Source organism: Polyodon spathula, chromosome 7 (genome assembly GCF_017654505.1).
Source record: "Polyodon spathula isolate WHYD16114869_AA chromosome 7, ASM1765450v1, whole genome shotgun sequence".
Lineage (NCBI taxonomy): Eukaryota > Metazoa > Chordata > Actinopteri > Acipenseriformes > Polyodontidae > Polyodon > Polyodon spathula.
Window position 1 is genome coordinate 41326651 of NC_054540.1, and position 23666 is coordinate 41350316.

The following is a 23666-nucleotide window of genomic DNA, read 5'->3' on the forward strand; positions in this document are numbered from 1 at the left end:
CCAGCAGAGGGAACCTACAGGAACCGCTGAATATATTGTGAAATTATGTGAAATTTAACTACTATTTAACACAGGTGGAGGCCCCTTAACTTGGTGTGTGATTTTGAAGACGATTGGTTACACCTGAGCTAATTTAGGATTGCTATTACAAGGGGGGTGGACACTTATCCAACCAAGCGATTTCAGTTTTTGTTTTTAATTAATTTTCTACGAATTTCTAGAATATTTTTTTCACTTGGAAGTTGTGGGGTAGGATGTGTAGAAAAACTTTTTTAGTGCATTTTAATTCCAGGCTATAAGGCAACAAAAGGTGAACATTTTGAAAAGGGGTGTAGACTTTCTATAGGCACTGTATGTGTGGTGCTTTATTATTTGTCTTATTGTTTGCGGCGCAGATGTCAAGCTGCCGCCATCATTTTTTATTTTTAAAAACTTGTGAGGATGCGTGACTTATCAGCTACTGATTATTTAACTAGCTGATAGTCACATATCCTTATTAAACTCATGCAAACTTTGGACTAGGGGTAATAAGATAATTCATTAATAGCTAGTTAACCCCTCGGCCAGAATATAAAAGCCTGCAGCTGTCTTTGTTGAGGGTGGAGTGTCTAGAAGTAGAGAATGGGAGTGAGGAGGTAAATTATAGCTAAGAATAATTACAATTGCTAAGTGTGCTGGCTTAAACACCTGCATGATACTTTTTTGTTATTTGTTCATTTGTTTGGCCAACGTGCCTTTTGTTTTGTGGTGTTTTGTTTAAATCTTTATTTAGTTTATTGTTTAATAAAATATTGAGCGCCGTAGCGTTAGTTTTGCCCCGCCATTCATTGTTTTGTTTTCTGTTCTGGTCTGACCCCTGCAAAGCCACCCTCTTACAGTTGGTGTCAGAACCGGGACAGTAATGCCGCCAAGCGTCAGACCAGGAATACTGCTGTTTTTTTTTTTTTGTAAAAAATAGTTTTTTTTGGTTTGGGGAGGGGAAAAAAAAAAAAAGAAAAATGGATAAAGTGGATGCCTACATGGAGAGGTGGTATGAACATCAGTGGGAGTTAAAGGAAAGAGTGGCTACATGGTGTCTCGCCTGCCTGGAGTATGGGCACCTCCCTGACGTGTGCCCATACGAAGACCCCCTCTTTGTGCAGGCCTTCGATCAAGGTGAGGAGGGGAGGAGTGGTGCTTTGCCATCGGCGAGGTTGGGCACAAATCACCTGACCCATAGAAGGGAAGGAAGGGTGGTGCTAAGAAGGTGGGTAAGAAGCACGTGCCAGTTCCAGTGCCCATGATGGTGGAGCCCGAGTGTCAGGAGCCCAAGAAAGGGAAGCCCAAGAGTGGTTGCTGGGATGGCTACCTTCGCCTGGTCGAGGCCTCAAGTTGGGGCCATTCCTACAGGAAGGGGGGGCCGTCCGTCGTCAACTGCCCCCACCCTGGAGAGGAGGAGAAGGGGGAGGGACGACTGAAGGGAAGCTGGGAAGCCTACCTCAGTGCTCTTGAGGCCATGAACGTGCACTGCCTGCGGGGAGTGGGGCTAGTTTGTGGTCAACTGCCCCATTCTCCAGGAGGAGGAGGAGGAGTTTGCAGAGGGAGAGGAGTTATCGCTACCATCTCCAGTGCAGAGGGAGAGGAGCCGTTGCTGCTGTCTCCAACGCTAGAGGGGATCGCAAGCAGTTTGCTATCCACACCATTTATATTAAACAATATGTTTGTTTTAAAACCGCACATATTGCACAAAAAAAATAAATAAAAATAAAAACGACCGTTCTTTTGAACTTGCAACATGACATCCTTGAAGAGCACAAGGACTTAGCTCGCTGCGTTAATTGTTTAAGCTTATATCCATGCCTGATCAGCTTTTGCTGAAAACCTGAAGGTTCAGCTCAATTCTAGAAATGCTCTATTTCCTGTTTGAAAATATCTGGTTTCCTGTTTGGTAGAATGTAGTTCTTTGTTTAATTAAAAATAAATAAATGAATAATTTATTTGGTAGAAATAAGTAAATTATTTAAACAAATGCATAAAGGAATAAATACATTTAGATATAAATATTATTAAATAAATGTGTAAATGAATACATGTTTATATTATAAATGTATAAATTAATTAATAGCAAGCTAGAAAAATACGTCATATTAATTGATTTGGCTGATGTGTTTATCCACAGCAATTGGCATTTATATACAGTGCCTATAGAAAGTCTGCACCCCCTTTTGAAAATGTTCAATTTTGTTGCCTTGTAGCCTGAAATTAAAATGCAGTTTTTTTTGTTTTGCTTTTTTTCATTTATGTGCACATCCTACCCCACAACTTCCAAGTGAAAAAAAAGATTCTAGAAATTTGTAGAAAATTAATTAAAAACTAGAAGTTGCAAGCAACTTTAAGATTTCCAGGCGTTTACACCAGAACAAGTATCATACGAAAATTTTGTCAAAGCCTCATTTTATAGTGTGTGTTTTCTGTAGGATAACGATTAGTATTTAATAAATGTTGATTTAGTATTAATTGTGATTACTACTTGTGATTAGTTGTAATAGAGTGCATTGCACGTGCTGTGGAACTTTCAACTGCATATTTTAAATACCCCAGCCGTCAAATTTCTGTACAGTAATGTTACGAAAAAATGACAATAATATAAAAAAATTCAATTTTACACTCTTAAAAAAATATTAGTATTAAACAGTATATGTTGCAGGGTAAGGCAATAGGACTGGGTTGTTATACCGGTTTTTCGGTTTAGGTACATTACGGTATTAATGCCATTTATTTCTACACCGCAATTATCGTAACTCCTTTATACAACGGTTAAAGCATTTTTGAACTGCAAACACACTTCTAAATCAAGCGATGGTACTTGCAGCCTTAGCAAATTGTCTGAGGAAGATCTTTTTGTGAACTGATACTGTAGTTTGATAATGGTTTTTTGAAGGAAACAGTCAATGACACAGAATATACGTTTCAATGCTGCGTTCTGTTACCCAAACTTGCTGCGCCGGCTGCTCTTGGCTGCTGTCTTTCTGTCACACACAGCTTTTAGAGAAACGCCTTCTCCAAACCTTGCAGCACAGCACATATTTTCAATGTGCTATATTTATATTTGTCTGGATTATCAAAAGTCAGTTTAATGTAATTGATTAACAATAACTTTATTGTAAAATGATACATCACTTATCACAGATTTAGTACATTGTTTAAATTATTGATTTATTTAATATAGCATTCACAAGGCTGTTCATGGCTTCATTGTAGCATGATAAAATGTCATTTGCCTCCGCTACAAGGTGGCAGCAGTAGTTTTAGTGGTTATTTGCATTACGTTTAGCAGGTGACTCGTGATCTTTGCATTGTGCCTCTGGTTCACAGCCACAGCCAGCCTCCCGCAGTAACATTTCAAAGCTGCGCAGGGCTGTGCAGAATCTGTACAGATTTCTGTGGGTGGAGTTGAGTGCTGTCTACAGCGCATCTCCGTGATACAGTGTTCCAATTTTCTTAGGTAACTGAAGAAATCTTTTTTTTTTTTTTTTTTTTACATACTCCACATGTGTAATAACACCGTGTAACAATTTTTTTTTTTTTTTGGTTCCTGGGTAGTAAGTGTTATTTCCTAATTGCTTATGCCTCAAAAGTATAGAAAATGGCTATTATTCCCCACAAACTTTGCTTTTGTGACCAGGACAGTGATATTTTGAATTTTACCTATTTTCCAGAACATTCCAAATAGATTCAGTGCTGAGTAAACTTGGAGTAACTTCTAGAACTTTCTAGAACTTTCCAGTAATATAAATAGTAGTATAAATACAGGGGCCTTAAGCCCACCAGTTCAGTTTGGTTCCAGCTGCCTAAGTGGATACATATCTGCATTTTTCTGAGATGGCATCAAAGGCTGCAAGCATCCGGCAGACGCATTTTGCTATGTCTGTGGCCAATTTATCAAGACGAGCGAAAAAGTACTCCGTGGAAGCATCTGCTAAGATGTGTGAGGCCTACAAGGCATATTTCGGCATGCCTGTCGGGGATCAAGACAAACCCTGGGCACTTTATTTCACCTGCGACCACTGCAAAAAAACTCTGGAAGGTAAAATGGACAATTGTTGCTCGGAATTTTATGTTATAAAATTTGTTAAAATTTTTAAAATTGTAAAAGTTTTTAATTTTAAAATGTTTTACAATTTTCAATGTTATTGAAAAAATATATCATATATGAAAAATGTTGCGAGAATCTCTTACACATTAGTCATGGGTGAAATAAATGTATTTCTGTAGGATGGTACATTTTTTTGTAGGGGAAAAGAGAGCCATGAAGTTCGCTATCCCAAGAATTTGTCAGAAACCCACTGACCACTCAAGCAACTGCTACTTCTGCATGGTGGACCCTTCCAAACGTCAGACTGGCAAGAATGCACCTGCTATCAAGTGTCCGGACCTTCCTTCATCCATCGCCCCGGTGCCACACTGCCATGAGCTCCCCGTACCCACTCCTCCGGAGAGAGAGCAGCCGTCTTTAGAAGAGAGCAGCAAGTCAGAGAGCGAGGAAGACGTTGTAGATCCAGATGACAATTTCAGAGGTGGAGCTGAGGAGAGAAACCCATACTACCCCAACCAAAAAGACCTCAACGACTTGATTAGAGATCTTGGTCTCACCAAGTCCAATGCTGAGCTTTTGACGTCTAGGCTCAAGCAGTGGAACTTATTGGATGAAAGTGTGCAAGTCGCAGATCAGAGGAAGCGTCACCAACCTTTTCCCAGCTTCTTCACCCGTCAAGATGGGCTCTGCTTCTGCCACAGTGTGACCAGTCTGTTCGAGGCAATCTGAATCGCCTGTAACCAGAATGAGTGGCGCCTCTTCATTGACAGCTCATCCAGGAGCCTCAAAGCCGTGCTGCTCCATAATGGTAACAAGTACCCGTCTCTTCCCCTGGCTCGCTCGGGCACCTCAAAGAGGATTACAACAGCACCAAGACCTTGCTGGACGCCTTGAAGTATGATGAGTACGGCTGGGAGGTCATAGGAGACTTCAAAATGGTGGCATTCGTGATGGGTCTCCAAGGCGGTTTTACCAAGTTTCCCTGCTATCTTTGCCTTTGGGACAGCAGGGACACCAAGGCGCACTACCACAGGCGGGACTGGCCACAGCGGACCGAGTTCTCTGTGGGGAGGAACAACGTCAAGTGGGAGCCACTGGTGGACCCCCGGAAGGTGCTGATGCCACCACTGCACATCAAATTGGGCCCTGTGAAACAATTTGTCAGAGCTCTAGATAAGGAGTTGGCAGCCTTCAAGTACCTTCAAGACTTCTTCGTCAGACCACAGATAAAGAAGATCCTGGAGTGCAATGAATTCCCCAAGAAGCTCACTAGTAAGGAGAAAGCAGCTTGGAACAGCTTTGTCGCAGTGGTTCGGGGCTTCCTGGGCAATCACAAGGCCGAAAACTGTGGAGCTGGTTGAGACTCTGGTGAAGAACTACGGCACAATGGGCTGTAGGACATCCCTCAAAGTCCATATCCTTGATGCTCATCTTGATAAATTCAAGGAGAACATGGGAGCGTACTTGGAGGAGCAAGGCGAGCGCTTCCACCAGGATATACTGGACTTTGAACGTCGCTACCAAGGACAGTATAACGAGAACATGATGGGAGACTACATCTGGGGGCTGATTCGTGAAAGTGATTTACAGTATAATCGTAAATCTCAAAAAACTACTCTCTCCTAAATCTTTTGTAGGCATTTTTGTATTACTTCAGTATAAATACATGTTAATTTGGATTCATATGTTGTGTTTTTCTGACTTTATGTGAACGAAAAGACACAAATTCGCCCATTTTCTCATTGGAAATAGGGAAATTTCAAAATATCACTGTCCTGGTCACAAAAGCAAAGTTTGTGGGGAATAATAGCCATTTTCTATACTTTTGAGGCATAAGCAGTTAGGAAATAACACTTACTACCCAGGAACAAAAATTGTGTTACATACTGTAATCATTGGAAGCTTACTTGTGCAATGTCGTACCTAACGTGCAGCTTTAAATCCAATAACACATTTTAGTATTAATATTTTTTTATATATATACATATTTTATTTATCCGGTTGAAAAAATAAACAACTCATCTCTTCTCTTAAATAACCCGTGATATAACTTGTGTTAAACAATAAGACTGATCATTTCCAAATTGTTTTTACCATCAGCTAAACAAAGTATTTATTTATTTATTTATTTATTTATTTTTTTTTACGTTGAAATGTTTTACCAAACTACCATGCAATATTTATACCGTCCCATCCCTATAAGGCAATATCATTTTTATCAGGAGTTACCAGTTTTCATGGTCATAAGGGGCCCTCTTGTGGTGAACTTTAGAATGGAGTCTTTTTTCTGAATGTGAAAGTAAATCTCCGTTTTTGTAGACATCCTATGAACGCTATCAATGTGCTATATGAAACAAACAAAAAATCTAAAAGTGTTTACAATCAGCGGTAATAGCAGCTACTGAGACAGTTTAGTTTCAACCAAGATTTTATTTTCAATTAACTTTGTGCCTGTGTGGGTATTGTTGAAAGGAGAACATCCATGACATGAGGTGCCAGAGCTTCACCATTACTAGCGCAGTCACAATATTTACCTGGAGTGGCTGCTGAAGGATTAACCTGGATCCTATGGAATGCAAACACGACAATATAAATAACAAAGACATTGAGAATACGATGTACCTGAGACTTAATAGTTTCCTGCAAATATTTCAATTACCTGAGTAGTAGTCAAGTAGTCTCTTCTCAAAGAACACGTGCGACCGCTTTTGATAGAATTAGGCACTGTTTAGCCGGCTTATTCTTTAGGTAGAGGGGATATATATATATATATATATAATAGTTTAGATAGGGCCCAGGTGATTGGGCTAGTTTTTTCTTTTGCTTTAGTGAAAAGTATTTGTGTTTATTATTCACTGTAAATAAAACTCACCATTGGTTCATCACTTCTGTTTCCTCCACAGTTTTTACAAGCATCTTCAGCTAGCTTTTCACAAATAGAGCAGCCTAGCTCACAGGATATAACATTATTTTTGTTTTACTTACTCAATGTGAAACTTTTTGCTGGTGCTGAGCAACAATTCTGTAAGGACGTGGAGGTATCTTCGCTAAGCACACACGCATGTCATGGTCAATGTTCATCTTGGCTCGGTACTTTGTTTTCATCAATGTCATGACTGAAAATCCGGTTTTGCATAAGTAGGGTGTACTGATTGAGACCAACACTTTCAGTGCTGCTGAAGAAGTGGTGCTGTATTCATCAGTGCACTCACATCAAAATGTCTCCAGCGGCATTTCACTGAGTGAGCTGTCTGATGAAATTAATCCTAGTCAACAATCTCCCTTCCAACCTGTGAGGGCGCTGTATAACAGGAACAGTATGTCTCGTACTAGGGTCAGTCGGAAGCCAGCTATCCAGGAAGAGGGCGGAGTCACAATGCCCGAAGTCATCTCCCTAATGTGATACGCGATGTCATGGATGTCAGTCATGGATTGGAATAGACATAATTAAACTAGCTATTGCTGTGGGCATGACGAAGGGTGTGAAGTGATGTGACAATATAATCTGTTCCTTCGTTATGGTTACTGAAAGGACCCGTTTGGGGAAACGGAAGTAATTAATTACCATGAGTGTTAAGTGTTTTGTTTGTTGCTGTCTGTGCTTGTCATTATAAAAGGCTAACCTCCGGGAGTTGTAGCTAAACTGCCACCAATCAAACCCGGACTACACTTCACCATTGTACACAAATAAACTTGTAAATCACCACTTTCACTAAGAGCACTCACTCTGGGCTTGTGACCGTATTGTGTTTTGTGTGTGTCCTGTTTAGTGTATTAATATTTCGGGACTGAACCCAGTGGTTTGCCTGAGCGATACACATCGTTGTGTATAGCCAGGTATTATTATTTGTCAGCAAATAAAGAGCTGCTTTTTTACCGGGAACTGTCTTGTGTCTATCATTCCTGAACACCGCATCACCACTGCACCTGTGCATTGCAAACCACTTTGCCACAGCTCTTCTAACAGCTTTGATGAGACAGAGGGTGGCAGTTTAGCGTAAGCATTCTCACTAATGGGGTTTATAGCCCACAGGTGTGTAGCGGCTTGTTCCGTCCTATGTTCAGGAAAGTAACTATTATATTTGTTGAGTAGGCCAGCTGCGGTTTTATTACGTCAAAGTCAATGTTTCGTTCCTGAATGAAAAAATGTAACTGCTTAAACATATAAATAGTCCCCCCACAGGCACAAACTTTCCAGATTGTAGTTTCCTTCTGAATGCGTCTATTCTTTCATGCTTTGCAATAAAATGAGTGCTCCCACCTTGCATAGTTTTATTCAGCTTATTCATTTCACTGAATATGTCTCCGAGGTAACCCAGTTGTGCAGACCCCAATGAAATTAGTCCAGCTGATTTCTGCTAAAGTATTGTCTGACTTTGTTGTTGTCTTGAGCTTGCAAAACAAAAAGTATTGCTTTATTTCCTTATTCCATACATACTGCAGATAGGCAAGTAAATGGGCATTTTAGAAATGTCTGTGAATTCGAGTTGCATGGCAAAGTCATTGTCACGCGGTCGATCAATGCACTGCAAAACTATGTTTTCTGACATAAAAGTGATCAGTCATTTGACGGTGTCATTTGACGTTGGTATTTTTGCCAGATTCTTAGCCTTCTGCTCTCCAAACATTCCCTTACAATTTCAGTGGCACATGGTATTATCAACTCCTCAGCAATTATATGCAATTTATTTTTTTTGCTTTAGCAATTTTATGCTCCACTATGTATGGTGACACTGCAAGCTTTTTATCCGCAGTAGTTGTGGATTTCTTTATGGCTTTATTATCAAGCAGTTCCTTAGCCTTTCACTCAAAAAATGAATGGTGTTTGTTTTTATATATTTCATGCTTGGTAATTAAATGTCTCTAATTTGGAGGGTTTCATTGGACAGTACTTGTGCACAAATGACACTGCGGTTGAGGTATATCTCCACTTCCAGTACAAATAAAACTGAAATAGTTGTAGCTGTCTTCGTAGTTCCTTAAAACGACTTTATGTTTTTTACTCACCATCTCATCGCTGTTCCTCAGCCCTTATAGTTGAACTTGTTGAAGGAAGTTCTGTGTCAGCATTCTGTGAGTTTTGTTGTTTTGATGCTGATGATCGAATAAAAAAATGTATCCTTATCTGTTATTTATTGTGTGTGTTTCCAATGATTTTTCCTCTGCTTTGTAATCTGTCATGCTCCCACTGAAATAAGAACATAAGAACATAAGAAAGTTTACAAACGAGATGAGGCCATTCGGCCCATCTTGCTCGTTTGGTTGTTAGTAGCTTATTGATCCCAAAATCTCATCAAGCAGCTTCTTGAAGGATCCCAGGGTGTCAGCTTCAACAACATTACTGGGGAGTTGATTCCAGACCCTCACAATTCTCTGTGTAAAAAAGTGTCTCCTATTTTCTGTTCTGAATGCCCCTTTTTCTAAACTCCATTTGTGACCCCTGGTCCTTGTTTCTTTTTTCAGGCTGAAAAAGTCCCTTGGGTCGACACAGTCAATACCTTTTAGAATTTTGAATGCTTGAATTAGGTCGCCACGTAGTCTTCTTTGTTCAAGACTGAACAGATTCAATTCTTTTAGCCTGTCTGCATATGACATGCCTTTTAAGCCCGGAATAATTCTGGTCGCTCTTCTTTGCACTCTTTCTAGAGCAGCAGTATCTTTTTTATAGCGAGGTGACCAGAACTGAACACAATATTCAAGATGAGGTCTTACTAGTGCATTGTACAGTTTTAACATTACTTCCCTTGATTTAAATTCAACACTTTTCACAATGTATCCGAGCATCTTGTTAGCCTTTTTTATAGCTTCCCCACATTGTCTAGATGAAGACATTTCTGAGTCAACAAAAACTCCTAGGTCTTTTTCATAGATTCCTTCTCCAATTTCAGTATCTCCCATATGATATTTATAATGTACATTTTTATTTCCTGCGTGCAGTACCTTACACTTTTCTCTATTAAATGTAATTTGCCATGTGTCTGCCCAGTTCTGAATCTTGTCTAGATCATTTTGAATGACCTTTGCTGCTGCAACAGTGTTTGCCACTCCTCCTACTTTTGTGTCGTCTGCAAATTTAACAAGTTTGCTTACTATACCAGAATCTAAATCATTAATGTAGATTAGGAATAGCAGAGGACCTAATACTGATCCCTGTGGTACACCGCTGGTTACCACACTCCATTCTGAGGTTTTTCCTCTAATCAGTACTTTCTGTTTTCTACATGTTAACCACTACCTAATCCATGTACATGTGTTTCCTTGAATCCCAACTGCGTTCAGTTTGAGAATTAATCTTTTGTGCGGGACTTTGTCAAAAGCTTTCTGGAAATCTAAATAAACCATGTCATATGCTTTGCGATTATCCATTATCGATGTTGCATCCTCAAAAAAATCAAGCAAGTTAGTTAGGCACGATCTCCCTTTCCTAAAACCATGTTGACTGTCTCCCAGGATACTGTTACCATATAGGTAATTTTCCATTTTGGATCTTATTATAGTTTCCATAAGTTTGCATATAATAGAAGTCAGGCTTACTGGTCTGTAGTTACCTGGTTCAGTTTTGTTTCCCTTTTTGTGGATCGGTATTACGTTTGCAATTTTCCAGTCTGTCGGTACCACCCCTGTGTCAAGAGACTGCTGCATGATCTTGGTTAGCGGTTTGTAAATTACTTCTTTCATTTCTTTGAGTACTACTGGGAGGATCTCATCCGGCCCAGGGGATTTGTTTATTTTAAAAGCTCCTAGTCCCTTTAACACTTCTGCCTCAGTTATGCTAAAGTTATTTAAAACTGGATAGGAACTGGATGACATGTGGGGCATGTTGTCAGTATCTTCCTTTGTAAAAACTTGTGAAAAGTAATCATTTAACATATTTGCTATTTTTTTTTCTTCCTCTAGATTAGATACATTTGTATCTCTTAAACATTTTTCAATGTTCTCTTGCTGTTGTAATACTGGAAAAACATTTTGGAATTGGTTTTAGCTCCCTTAGCAATGTTTATTTCTATTTCTCTCTTAGCCTTTCTAACTTCCTTTTTGACTTGCGTTTGCAGTTCTGTGTACTCTTTCTGCGTACTTTCTTTTTGGTCCTTTTTTAATGCTCTGTAAAGTGCCTTTTTTCGCTGAATATTTTTTTTAATTGATCTATTAAACCATTTTGGCAATTTAGTTTTACATTTAGATTTGTCTACTTTAGGGATATAATTGTTTTGCGCCTCTAGTACTACATTTTTGAAGAACAACCATCCTTCTTCTGTGGGTGTTTTCTCTATTTTACTCCAGTCTACTTCTGTTAGTCTCTGTTTCATACCTTCATAGTTTGCTTTTCTAAAATTGTAAACCTTAGCTTTAGTCTTTACTTTTGGGGATTTAAAAAACACTTCAAATGAGACCATGTTGTGGTCTGAGTTTGCCAGTGGTTCTCTGACCTCTGTTTTAGTTATTCTGTCTTCGTTATTTGAAAAGACTAAATCAAGGCATGCCTCCCCTCTAGTCGGTGCCTTGACAAATTGTGTTAGGAAGCAGTCATTTGTCATTTCCACCATTTCTATTTCATCCTTCGCGCTACCCACCGGGTTTTCCCATTTTATTTGGGGGAAGTTGAAATCCCCCATTAGTATGGCTTCTCCTTTGCTACACACATTTCTAATGTCATTGTATAACAGATTATTGTGCTCACCGTCTGAATCTGGTGGTCTATAGCATGCTCCTATTATTATGCCTTTTGAATTTTTGTCTGTTATTCTGACCCATATTGATTCGGTTTTATTTTCTTTGTCCAGGTTTAACACCTGGGCTTCAAGACTGTTTCTTATGTATAGCGCTACCCCTCCTCCTCTTCTGTCCTGCCTGTCTTTCCTATACAGTGTATACCCACAAATATTATATTCGTCCCCATCACTCTCAGATAACCACGTTTCTGTAACACCTATCACATCATAGTTACCTGTTAGTGCAGTAGCAGCTTCAAGTTCTAGAATTTTGTTTCTGATACTGCTAGCATTTAGATAAATACATTTAATGGTTGTCTTACCTGAGTTGTTGTTCTTGTTTTGATGCGGTCTCCCTTCTGTTTTTTTGTTGATTTCTCCCCCCTTCCTTTCTAGTTTAAATGCTTCCGAACCTGCTCGAGGATCTTTTCTCCGAGTAGACTAGTTCCCTTGTTATTTAAATGCAGTCCATCCCGTCTATACAGATAGTCCTCGTTGTAGAATGTGGTCCAATGATCAAGATAGGTGAAGCCTTCCCGTGTGCACCACGTCTTCAGCCATGCGTTTTGATTAATTATTTCCAGCTGTCCATATGGTCCTTTGCAAGGTGCGGGTAGTATACCAGAAAATACCACAGTTTTGGTTTTCTCTTTTAATTTCCTTCCTAGCTCTCTGAATTTGTTTTGCAGGGATTTTGGTCTGTCTCTTCCAATGTTGTTTGTACCGATGTGGACGACTACTACCGGGTCGTCTCCTGTTCGTTCTAGGAGCCTGTCCACGTTTTCAGTGATGTGCTTGACCGAGGCTCCCGGAAGGCAGCACACTGTTGTAGTAAGGGGGTCCAAACTGCGAATTGAACTTGCTGTGTTTCTCAATATGGAGTCCCCAACAATCATGACCTCCCTTCTTTTTGCTGTCTGGTCACCACTGTCAATAGGGTCCTGGATGTTGTTCCTTTCATTCTCTTGTTGTTGGTTCTGCTCATCAAAATTCTGAAGTGACTCAAATCTGTTGGTTGTTTTGATTTCTGGTGGTTGTGTTTGACAAAGTTTCTTTTTTTCCCTGCTTCTGCCTACCTGAACCCAGCTGTTCTGACCTTCTATCTCCCTGGTGGCTTTCAGTCTGTCAGGGGTGATGCAGACTTCCATGAATTGTGGGTGTGCCAGTTCCTCAAGATCCTGTTGCTGTCTCACTTCTTCCAGCTCCATTTCTAGCATACTTACTAGTTTATGCAAATCCTGGATCGCGCGGCACTTTACGCACACTTGGTTTAGCTCCGCTGGGTTTTCTTGGATTTCCCACATCAAGCAGGTGTCACAGATTACTGGCTTGAAGACCATGTTGAGGTTTTTTTTTTTTGAAGTTTAGTTTCTTCTGCAGCCGTCAACCTGCTTTCAAACTGCTTCAAAACTGCTCTGTACTTTTCCACGCCTGTACTTCTCCCACTCGCTGTCGCTTCCACTCGCTGTCGCTGGGAAGACTGCCTCGTTTAAATATTCTATTGCACCATACGTAACCCGAGAACGTGTTCCGTAACGTGAGAATGCGTTCATTTCTGCGCATGCTTTGATATGCTGAAGCTAATAGGTTATTATCTGGTTTGTTTTTAGAGGACCCCTTAAAACTTCCTCAAGACCCCCTAGGGGGCCGCTGCTTTATTGCAAATGATAGTGTTGTAATGTCTATAGTGTATGCTCTCCCTAATGAGGCTGTTTGCTGTTGATTCAATAGGAACACCCAGCAATGAGCAATGCTCCGAATGCAGGACCGGTGTCTGCAGTGCAGGAACTGAAACCAGAGGATCCCGTTGAGGTTTGCTGCTGAACTCTTGCAGGCTGTTCCAGTTTAAAATTTTCCAATAAAATGTCCATTTGATCTGTGTGTCTGTAGTGAAACTGGTGTATGTGTAGTTAATGTAATGTAATGACATACTGAACTGATTCACAAAGTGTTCATTCGTGAGCTATTTAAAGTTTTATAAAGTGTGTTTGGTAATTAAATGATGTGGTGTCCATGAAACTTTTGTGCACAGCATCATTCTGTAGTTTTTAGAATATCTAATGTTTTTAATCTGTACAGTACTGTTTCAAAAACTCCACTATGTCATGTTTACCTAGACGTAGTTTTCTTTATTATTACTGATTAAGTGTTTAATGGAGCTATGCAATTCATAGAAATTGTTGAGCTGTTGGGACTTTAGTTTGTTGCATCTCCTTTTGCCCTTGTCCTGAACAATTATAAAGCAATTATAAATGAATTAGTACAATGGTGTCTCTGTTGGTCACTGTGTATAGCCTGTAGAATAAATCTAACAATAAAATAAAAAGGCGATGAATAGGTATTACTAGCGGGACAAAATTCAATGTTAAAGTCCCTCGAAGACAAGAGATACCGGAAATACTTGCACTGCTGCCAAGATTCCTTTCATTGCATGTCTTTTTGTTTGTTTGTATGCTGTATTGCCCTCAGCACTGCTATAAAGGAGTTGGCTAACTTTTTTTAAATTCAGTTTATTACCTATTCAGTCCTGTAGCAGCACTCCCTGTGTATCCCCCAATCGTGGTAAAGAATTAAACTCCCACAGTGTCTGCTATTGAATGTGGTTGCCTGTGCACTCTTGCCTTGAACACATTCCAATTGGGTGCATTCAGGCCTTTTCTGCAGCGGAGACCCTCTCAGGAGACACATACAGCTCCAGTCATATGAACCCTTTATTTTTAACTCCCTGAGCTCTCACCCCTGAGCCTTCCTGAGGGAAGGTATTGTGGATCAGCCCTAGGTGCAGTCTGGAGGGAGATCTGCACTGCACAGCTAACATTTATGATTAAGAGCAGTGCTGGCTCCAGTGCCAAAGGGGGAGGAGCTTTTGCTGTCTCCTCAGCAAAAGGGGAGGAGCTGTTACCTCCAGAACCAATGGGGGAGGAGCTTCTGCCAGCTTTAGACCAACCGCTGGGCCAACCTCAGCAGCCGCTACACCTGCTAACGGGAGCAAGGCAAAAGCCAACCACACGTTCGGAGTGCCCAGCACCGCTGTCATTGTTCGTTATACAAGTCTTTATTTAGGTCCATTACAGAAGCTGCAGTTCAAGAGCTACTGTTCATGTTTATTAATACAAATACACAAACAAAGAAACAAGAAATTAACATGGCATGAGGGCTGGAGTAAAAGGTTTAAACAAAAGAATAACCACGTGTAGGCTGGGCATATGACTTCACTACACTGTTTTTCAAAATACCAACACCAACTCACTGAACTCCCTTCACCGAACAAAGGATTTCTCCCTGTTTTATACATGCCCCACCCCTGCCACAAAAACCTAGGTTTTTGTGAAATTCATACCATAACTTGTCAAGCTCCACCTACATTTTCTATGACCATAACTATGAACGATTGGTCTAATTGAACCAAAACTTGGAGAAACATCATTTTGGTCATAGAGATACCATTATTGATCATGCCAATCTGAGAACATGCTGTTTTATTGGAATAGGCATGTATATGATTAAGGCTAATTGGTTGAATGCAGCCACACATGGAAATATGCAAAGTACGTGCCTCAATAGCTTCTAATACCTACGTTTACAGTATCCCATTAACTATTCATCCTGCTTGTAAGTATCTAATGTGTGAGTGTACAGTATTTAACATGTTTTTGTACAAGTGCAAATCTGGTATCTCTTGAGCTGTCATCGCCTCATTCGAAGCAAATTGTTGCCTGATTTGAACACAATCACTCAAACTCATCAGGCTCTACTTGCAATAGTGTGTTTGTCTTGACAGATTATTGACAGCATTATTGAGAAAAGCCGGAAGGAGATTGACCCAGAAAACACACTTCTGACAGCAATTCAGAAAGAACCTGTTGTTCAGAGTCCAGGCTCTTCAGTAGTGGTAGCAGAGCTACTACATGAGCTTCCTGAACTGCTAGCGACAGAAAAGCAAAGGAGCGAAAGGAGCCAGGACTCTGTAGAACAGAACATCTTGGGTGACCAGGCAGAGAAGCCGGGCCACGGCATTCCAGAGACCTCTGCCAAGGCTCCAGACGCGATCAGGTCACTGGATCTCACCAGTGCATTAGTGCAGGAGGCCACTGAGAGCACAAGTGTGCCAGTGCAACAGGGAACAACAGAGGAGATCAAGGAACAAAAGAAAGCTGACATTTTAGAACATGTGATGGTGGATGATTTTGAAGACGCATCTCCACCTGCCAAACCCCCACGCCAGTTAACACTGGAGCCTGATATTGTGGCTAGCACCAAGAGGTCTGGCCCAGTGAGACCTCCCCCTCCAGCAGGGGGCGCCCCACCCAGACCCCCCCCGCCTGCTCGACCTGCCCCTCCCCCGCGTAAAAAGAAGAGTGACCAGGGAGTGGAATCCCAGCGGCCATCTGCACTGGAAGGTAGGGACTGTGTCTCTTACTCTGCTACCTTTGTACTCATTCGTTTAAGAATAGTACCCGCAATACACTTTGTATTCCTTATTTTGTCCTGAAAACCTTTAACCTGGTGTAGTGTCAGATACCATGTTTCAAAATGAAAGTACATGTTTGCTATAACACAGGTTTCTTTCAAACTGTACCAGTATAGTGTAGGGAAAACCTGTTTTATTTGGTTATTTTTTAGATACAACCACTTTAAAATGCTCCCTATTATTGGCAATTTGTAATACAAATTCTCAATTGCCATGATGTTCCTTCATGAACCCTGTTTGTGCCTATTTTGTATTTTAATGCCTTTTTTCAAAAAATTTTTGGTGTAGTTCCATCAGACACAGTTAAATCCATTGGACTTGTGTCTCCCAACACTGCCATTGAATGTATCACCAAAGATCTGCAGCATTCTTTGGATCTGGCCAGTGCAACCAGTGGGGACAAAGTGGTCACTGCTCAGGTTAGTCGGAATTCTGATTTCTGTAGCACAGTCTGTTTTAAAAGGGCTCTCCCTAACCCTAACCCTCTCATTCATTGTTTAGAGTTTATTAAATTAAAATGTTAGCCAAGTGTTAAAAATTTAGAATGTTGCAAAAACATGCAGGCCAAATGTAGTTGTTAGCCTTAGTGTTTACATAGTAGTAAATATACAGTGTCAGTTAATTTAGTTCCTATTTTTTCTTAGTTCTTTCCATATATTGTACTATTAAATGCACCTCGCATACAGTCTTGTGCACTAAGGCCTGTTGTAGTCATTTACAAAATAGTGATGGAGGGATTTTATGATGGCTTTTCTGATTTGGTTACAAACATCTCAATACATATGTTAAAATGTCAATTTTTAACGTGTTAAATCCTAAAGTTTAAACATTTAGGAAATTAATCGTAAACTGACACCCCTAGGAGGGAGTCAGGCCAGCTCTTTACACACACTGAAATGAGACACTCCTACATCTAAATACAATTTACAAAGATGTTTCTCCCAAATTGCAGGAGAATGGCAAGGCAGCTGATGGACAGTCCTCTACCACCTATGGGAGTGAAGCTTCAGGACCACAAAGACCCAGATCCAACTCTGGACGTGAGCTCACAGACGAGGTAACCTAGATTGCAAACCTCATAGAATATCGATACTCTTTGAAACTAAAAGAAAGTCCAGCAGACCTTTTGCTAATGCCTTCCATGATTTCCACCAGTATTATCCCCGTATAAAGGATGACACATTGGCAAGCTACTGTAAAAACTTTTGGTTTTTACTTTTTTCTCCAGGAAATTTTGGCAAGTGTGATGATTAAAAACCTGGACACTGGAGAAGAGATCCCGCTCAGCTTAGCAGAAGAAAAGCTGCCCACAGGAATCAACCCGCTGACATTGCACATCATGAGGAGAACAAAGGAATATGTGACGTAAGAGAGTCTGAGTCCTCCTCCTCGTGTCACATGCTCCTTGGTTGTTTGAGAGTCCAAGTCCTGCTCGTGTTACATGCTTCTTGCTTGTTTCTGCTTACTGTAAATCCAGAGGGATTTCAGTGTTTTCTTTGACATCTTGGGTTAAAATGCTAAGTTGGGATCCCGAGTGGCACATCCGTTAAAGGTGCTTTCGTGTGAAGTACAGGATGCACCCTATAGCCTGGATGTCGCCGGTTCGAACCCAGGCTATTCCACTGCCGACCATGTACGGGAGCTCCCAGGGGATGGCACACAATTGTCCTTGGCTCACCGTTCACCAGCAACCCCTGCAGTCTGGCCTGGCGCCTGCGGGCTTGCCTGTATGCTGCCAAGAGCTGCGTTGTCCTCCGATGCTGTAGCTCTGAGGTGGCTGCATGGTGGGTCTGCAGTGTGAAAAGAAGTGGTTGGCTGACGGCACACACTTTGGAGGACAGCGTGTGTTCGCCACTCCCATACCAGCTCAATGCAGTTGAGAAGTAATTTTATTATTATTTTATTAGAAGGTGCAGAATTTTGTGAGTACATGTGAAATCAGTTCAATAGGAAACCACCTATTTTATTTGCACCAAAAAAGAGCATCTTTGAAAGCAATGTCTACCTCCATAAGAACCTTAAGAGTCTAGCATTGACATGCAGACTAACCCCACCCCTTACTTTTGAGAGTCATAATTACTGTATGTGGCCATGAACTAGCTGATCTGTGGGGGCTGGTGCACACGAACAGCGCTTCTAGAGTAAATCCTATTGTGGTTAGCAGAAGGTGATGTGTTGTGATGTTATTACTCTAATAGTCACAATGGAACTGGATGACCAAAGGCTGGGGAAAAACATCTCAATAATAGCATTACCATGAGTGTAACCCAAGAGTCAGAAGATTACTGTCCTCCCTTGCCTGTAATTATTGCTTTGCCTTTTTAGTTAGAAAAACAGGCCGGACATCAAAAACTGCTGGTTAAACAAATAATGGTATTAGTACTTTAATCCATCTGCTCCTCTAAGTTCTGTATTATTATGCAGTACAGGGATGGAAATAAGACTAGTGTTGCATAACAGTTTTACCCTTTCCAGATTAATATGTGCTAGATTAGCTCTGGTGGATTTGTAATAAGCTCAGTGTACTGAATGTACCTACCCTTGCGAATCTGTTTTTACCTGATGCAGTCGTGGCGTTCCTAGGTATCTGCTTTTACCTGATGCAGTCGTGGCATTCCAAGGTCTAGCTCCCTCTTGTGTGCATAAAAAAATTGCACTCTCTGTCTGAACAACGGCTGAAATATTTTAGTTTTTTCTTCTTCACAGTAACGATGCAGCACAGTCAGATGATGAAGATAAGTCGCAGTCAGCTGACACTGATGGGGGAAAACTGAAACAGAAAACGTAAGGATTTTAATATTATTGTTTTTGAAGGTGCAATAGGGACATATACAGGCTTGCTACTTTTTAATATTAATTGTCAAAGCTCGCTAAATGTCAAATTCCCCCAAAAATATCAGTTTGACTGAAATTTATATACGATAAACATCGGTAAAACCACTCACTCTTTTTTATTTTCTTACCAAAAATAATAATTTAGAAATCACCTCTAGTTTGTGTAGTTTTTATACGTGCCGTCTGTCCCATCTCCGTTCCGCTCTGAATGTCTGGGGGTCATGGTAAGTCATCTCAGTGGTCACCCTGTTCTCACAGATCTTTTTGACTGAAGTAGTGCTAAAATGCTCTCATTTGTCAGCTACAGCACCTGTCATTCAAAGCGTCTACTTTGAAATTAGCGGGTTAAGGTGTATGTAAGCTTTTTCTTTAGGTATACGGTGAACAGTTACTAGTTTGATTTGTAAATGGGGGGCAAGAGTAAAGTTTATTTGAGAGAAAAAACGCTAAATTCTTTCTAAATTAAACATCAATATTAATCGTCGATTTGGCAAAAAAATAAAAATCGAATAGTAGCAAACTCAGAAAAATAGCCACAACTGACCCATAATGATGAACCCTTGCTACGCATAACATTGCCAAACATATTTTAGTGTAGTTCATAGCTTGTCATAGTTTTATATTACCTAACACTTTTTTATTTATTTTTTTAGTAAAAACGAACTGTTTATTTTTTTTCCAATTCTAGAACACAGTTTAAGAAGTTTTTGGGCAAATCTGTGAAGAGGGCCAAACATCTTGCTGAAGAGTATGGGGAAAAGGCTGTGAACAAGGTGAAAAGCGTCCGAGATGAAGGTATGAACAGGCAACACTTTCAAACCATTCCTGCAGTTTGGTTAAAGACTAAATAACGGGGTTCCGAAAAATATAACATTCCCCATGTTTCAAAATGGCCACTCTAGTGCACTGAGGTTTGAGATTTGTCCTCTAAATCACTGCAGGAAGAGCGATTTAAAAAAAAAAAAAAAAAAAAAAAAAAAAAAGTGTCCGCTGAAAAAACAAGGCCGGTACACATCAGTACCCAGCATAATGACACAATGACAAACTGTTTGGACTGTTATTACACAGAATTCCTCTGATTAGCCACGTGATCGGTGCCCAACTAGAGCGGGTTGAAAACCACTGGTCTAGAGAACTGCTTTTCCAATTGCAATTAAACTCTGTAAGGACTCCCTTTTAAACCAGAGCCCCTTTCACACTGGCACTCCTACCAGAGTCTGGACCTGGGTCCTGACTACCCGGGTCAATCCTACGTAGTGTGAAACCACATACCTGGGTCGTAACCAGGTTAACCCGGGTCCCAGCGAGCCACCTCAGGATGTGGGTTGAAACACTTTGACCCCGGTTGAGCAAGACAAAAATCTTGATCGCCGTTCGTGAGCCGACGCAATAACAAACAGCCGCGCTTGCATGAAGGTTTCACTTCAGCAAGGAACATTTCTGTTTGTGCTATTTAGCCATATTTGTGTTGATTGAGACACACCATGAGCCAGATTGCTGCAAGAATGTAGAAACATTTGCTCTAATTAACATTTGGGCCAACGGTTAAATCCAGAGAAGCTTGGATAGAAGCGTCCATAACAAGCTGCTTCCGGGGCATTGATACGCACATTGTGCACTTGCGCCTTCACTCAGATCAACCGTGCTTTATCAAAAGTGATCCTGACCTAGGTAGATTCTGACTCGGGTTGAGCATGCCAGTGTGAAAGGGGCTCAGGATATTGAATCAGAATCATGTGGTATGTGGCGGCTGTCTGCCTTAATGTTTGTATTTCACACTGATATTTATCTAGATAAGTGCTTAGTCAATTGGGATGAAACTTGGTCATGATCATGAATTAGCTGTGTGTGTCAAGCTTATGTTTGCACATGTGCATTTCTTGGATATGGAAAGTGTGGTGATACATTCACAATACTGATAGGTCTCATTTTATATTTACACTCAAGGCGGCATACACACGTCACTGAATTGCTTGTTTACTCTCCAGTCTTTCATATTCTGTGGGGCTTCAAGCACTGCTGGTTCCAGAGTGTTTATCAATTCACTTAAAATTAAATTGTGTCTGCTGAGCATTGCAATGAGTGATCCCACTCTCTGCCGTGCACTCAGCTGAATCAGTGCTGTGTTGTGTTTCTCCACAGTGTTCCACACTGATCAGGACGACCCCTCCTCGAGTGATGATGAGGGAATGCCGTACACAAGACCTGTCAAGTTTAAGGCAGCTCATGGCTTTAAAGGGCCTTTTGACTTTGACCAAATAAAAGTTGTTCAGGATTTAAGTGGAGAGCACATGGTGAGTGGTGGAGACCCAAAGACCCTCGTAATGTGATTTGAACAGCAGGGCTGCATTAAACAATACCACAATCCTGAACAGGACTGTGCTACTCTAATCTGATCACCCTGGAACAGAACCAGGCTATCTATCTATCTATTTATCTATCTATCTATCTATCTATCTATCTATCTATCTATATATATATATATATATATATATATATATATATAATATATCTATATCTATATCTATATATATATATATATATATATATATATATATATATATATATAGAAAGTCTACACCCCCTTGAACTTTTTTCATATTTTGTTGCGTCAGTGCCTCAGAGTTTCATGCATTTAAGTGAGGTGAGATTTTTAGGTGAATTATAGATTAAAAATACAAAACTGATATATCATAATTAGATAAGTCTCCACCCCCCTGAGTTAATACTTGGTGGAAGCACCTTTGGCAGCAATTACAGCTGTGAGTCTGTTGGGATAGGTCTCTACCAACTTTGCATACCTAGATTTGGCAATATTTGACCATTTTTCTTTACAAAACTGTTAAAGATCTGTCAAGTTCCTTGAGGAGCGTTGCTGGACAGCAATCTTCAAGTCATGCCACAAATTTTCGATTGGATTTAGGTCGGGCTCTGACTAGGCCACTCAAGAACATTTACTTTTTTGTTCCTTAGCTTTGGCTGTGTGCTTTGGGTCATTGTCATGCTGAAAGGTGAACATCTGTCCCAGTTTCAGCTTTCTTGTGGAAGGCAGCAGGTTTTCCTCAAGGACTTTTCTGTACACTTTTTTTTTTTTACACTGTACACCATTCATTTTCCCTTCTATCCTGACAATTGCTCCAGTCGCTGCCAACGAGAAACATTCCCATAACATGATGCTGCCACCTCCATGCTTCCCAGTAGGGATGGTGTTCTTTGAGTGATGCTCTGTGTTGTGTTTGAGCCAAACATTACGTTTTGTGTTTAGGCCAAAAAGTTCCATTTTAGTTTTGTCAGACCACAAAATGTTTTGCCACATGGCTACAGAATCACCTGAGTGTTTTTTTGCATACTTCAAATGGGATTCAAGGTGGGCTTTCTCGAGTAATGGCTTCCTTCTTGCCACCCTTCCATACAGGCCAGATTTGTGGAGTGCTTGGGATATTGTTTATGTGTAGATAAATGAGAAGAACAACTATTTTAATGCATTTTAATTCCAGGCTGTAAGGCAACAAAAGGTGAACATTTTGGGGTATTCCCCCACTTCCTATAAGATATCCTGTGACACCTACAACACACACACACAGATTAAAAAATATATATAATATATATATATATATATATATATACACACACACTTCTGTCTATTCTTAAAGGATTTTATCTTCAAGTGTTGTTCATCCTTGTTAGACAGCTTTTGGGTCGAAAAACCCAGCTTCTAATACCTGATTATGCTTCAGATACCACACCTTGAAAATTGAGTGATGTGAGCTATTTCACTTGTTGTGATGGTAGAAAACACTAATGGAGGCTTTGAGTAAATTATTGATGCTCATATTGCATCTTAGTAGAAAGATGCAACATGTCTAAGACTTTTGCACAGCATTGTGTGTATATGTACAGTGGCTCTCAAAACTATTCACCCCCCTTGGACTTTCCACCATTGTATTGTGTTGCAACATGGAATCAAAATGGATTTAATTAGGAGATTTTGCCACTGATCAACACACAAAAAAGTCCATAATGTTAAAGTGAAAAATAAAATCTATAAATTGTTCTAAATTTAATTACAAATATAAAATAGAAAATAATTGATTGCATAAGTAATTAAGTATTCACCCCCTTTGCTATGACACACCTAAATAAGTTCTGGTGCAACCAGTTGTCTTTAGAAGTCACATAATTAGTTGAGTGGAGTCCACCTGTGTGCAATTAAGGTGTTTCACATGATTACATGTTAAATATACCTGTCTCTGGGAGGTCTCACAGTTGGTTAGTACATTTCCTAACAAAACCTCCATCATGAAGACGATAGAACATTCTAAGCAAATCCGGAATAAGGTTCTTAAAAGCACCAATCAGGGGTAGGATATAAGAACATATCCCCCAGAGCACAATAAAGTCCATTATTAAGAAATGGAGAGAATATGGCACAACTGTGAATCTGTCTAGAACAGACCGTCCTCAAAAACTGAATATCCGGGCGAGAAGGGCACTAGTCAGGGAGGCCACCAAGAGGCCTATGGCAACTCTAAAGGAGTTACAGTCTTCCACGGCTGAGCTGGGAGACACTGTGCAT

At 40.3% G+C, this 23666-nt stretch overlaps 1 protein-coding gene across 6 annotated transcripts in view; it reads left to right on the forward strand.

Moving 5' to 3' along the window:
• Nucleotides 1-23666, forward strand: part of LOC121318624 (WD repeat-containing protein 44-like) — a 121502-nt gene that overhangs the window by 76251 nt on the left and 21585 nt on the right. For 5 of the 6 annotated variants that reach the window (XM_041255498.1, XM_041255495.1, XM_041255496.1 and 2 more), the window contains 8 exons: nucleotides 13516-13596; nucleotides 15566-16184; nucleotides 16544-16674; nucleotides 17208-17312; nucleotides 17484-17620; nucleotides 18962-19039; nucleotides 19779-19885; nucleotides 21233-21384. In XM_041255498.1, coding sequence (XP_041111432.1) covers nucleotides 13528-13596; nucleotides 15566-16184; nucleotides 16544-16674; nucleotides 17208-17312; nucleotides 17484-17620; nucleotides 18962-19039; nucleotides 19779-19885; nucleotides 21233-21384 — 1398 coding nt within the window. In that variant the 5' untranslated portion in view covers nucleotides 13516-13527. The remainder of the gene's footprint in view (nucleotides 1-13515; nucleotides 13597-15565; nucleotides 16185-16543; nucleotides 16675-17207; nucleotides 17313-17483; nucleotides 17621-18961; nucleotides 19040-19778; nucleotides 19886-21232; nucleotides 21385-23666) is intronic. The other variant, XM_041255497.1, reaches the window with a different exon arrangement.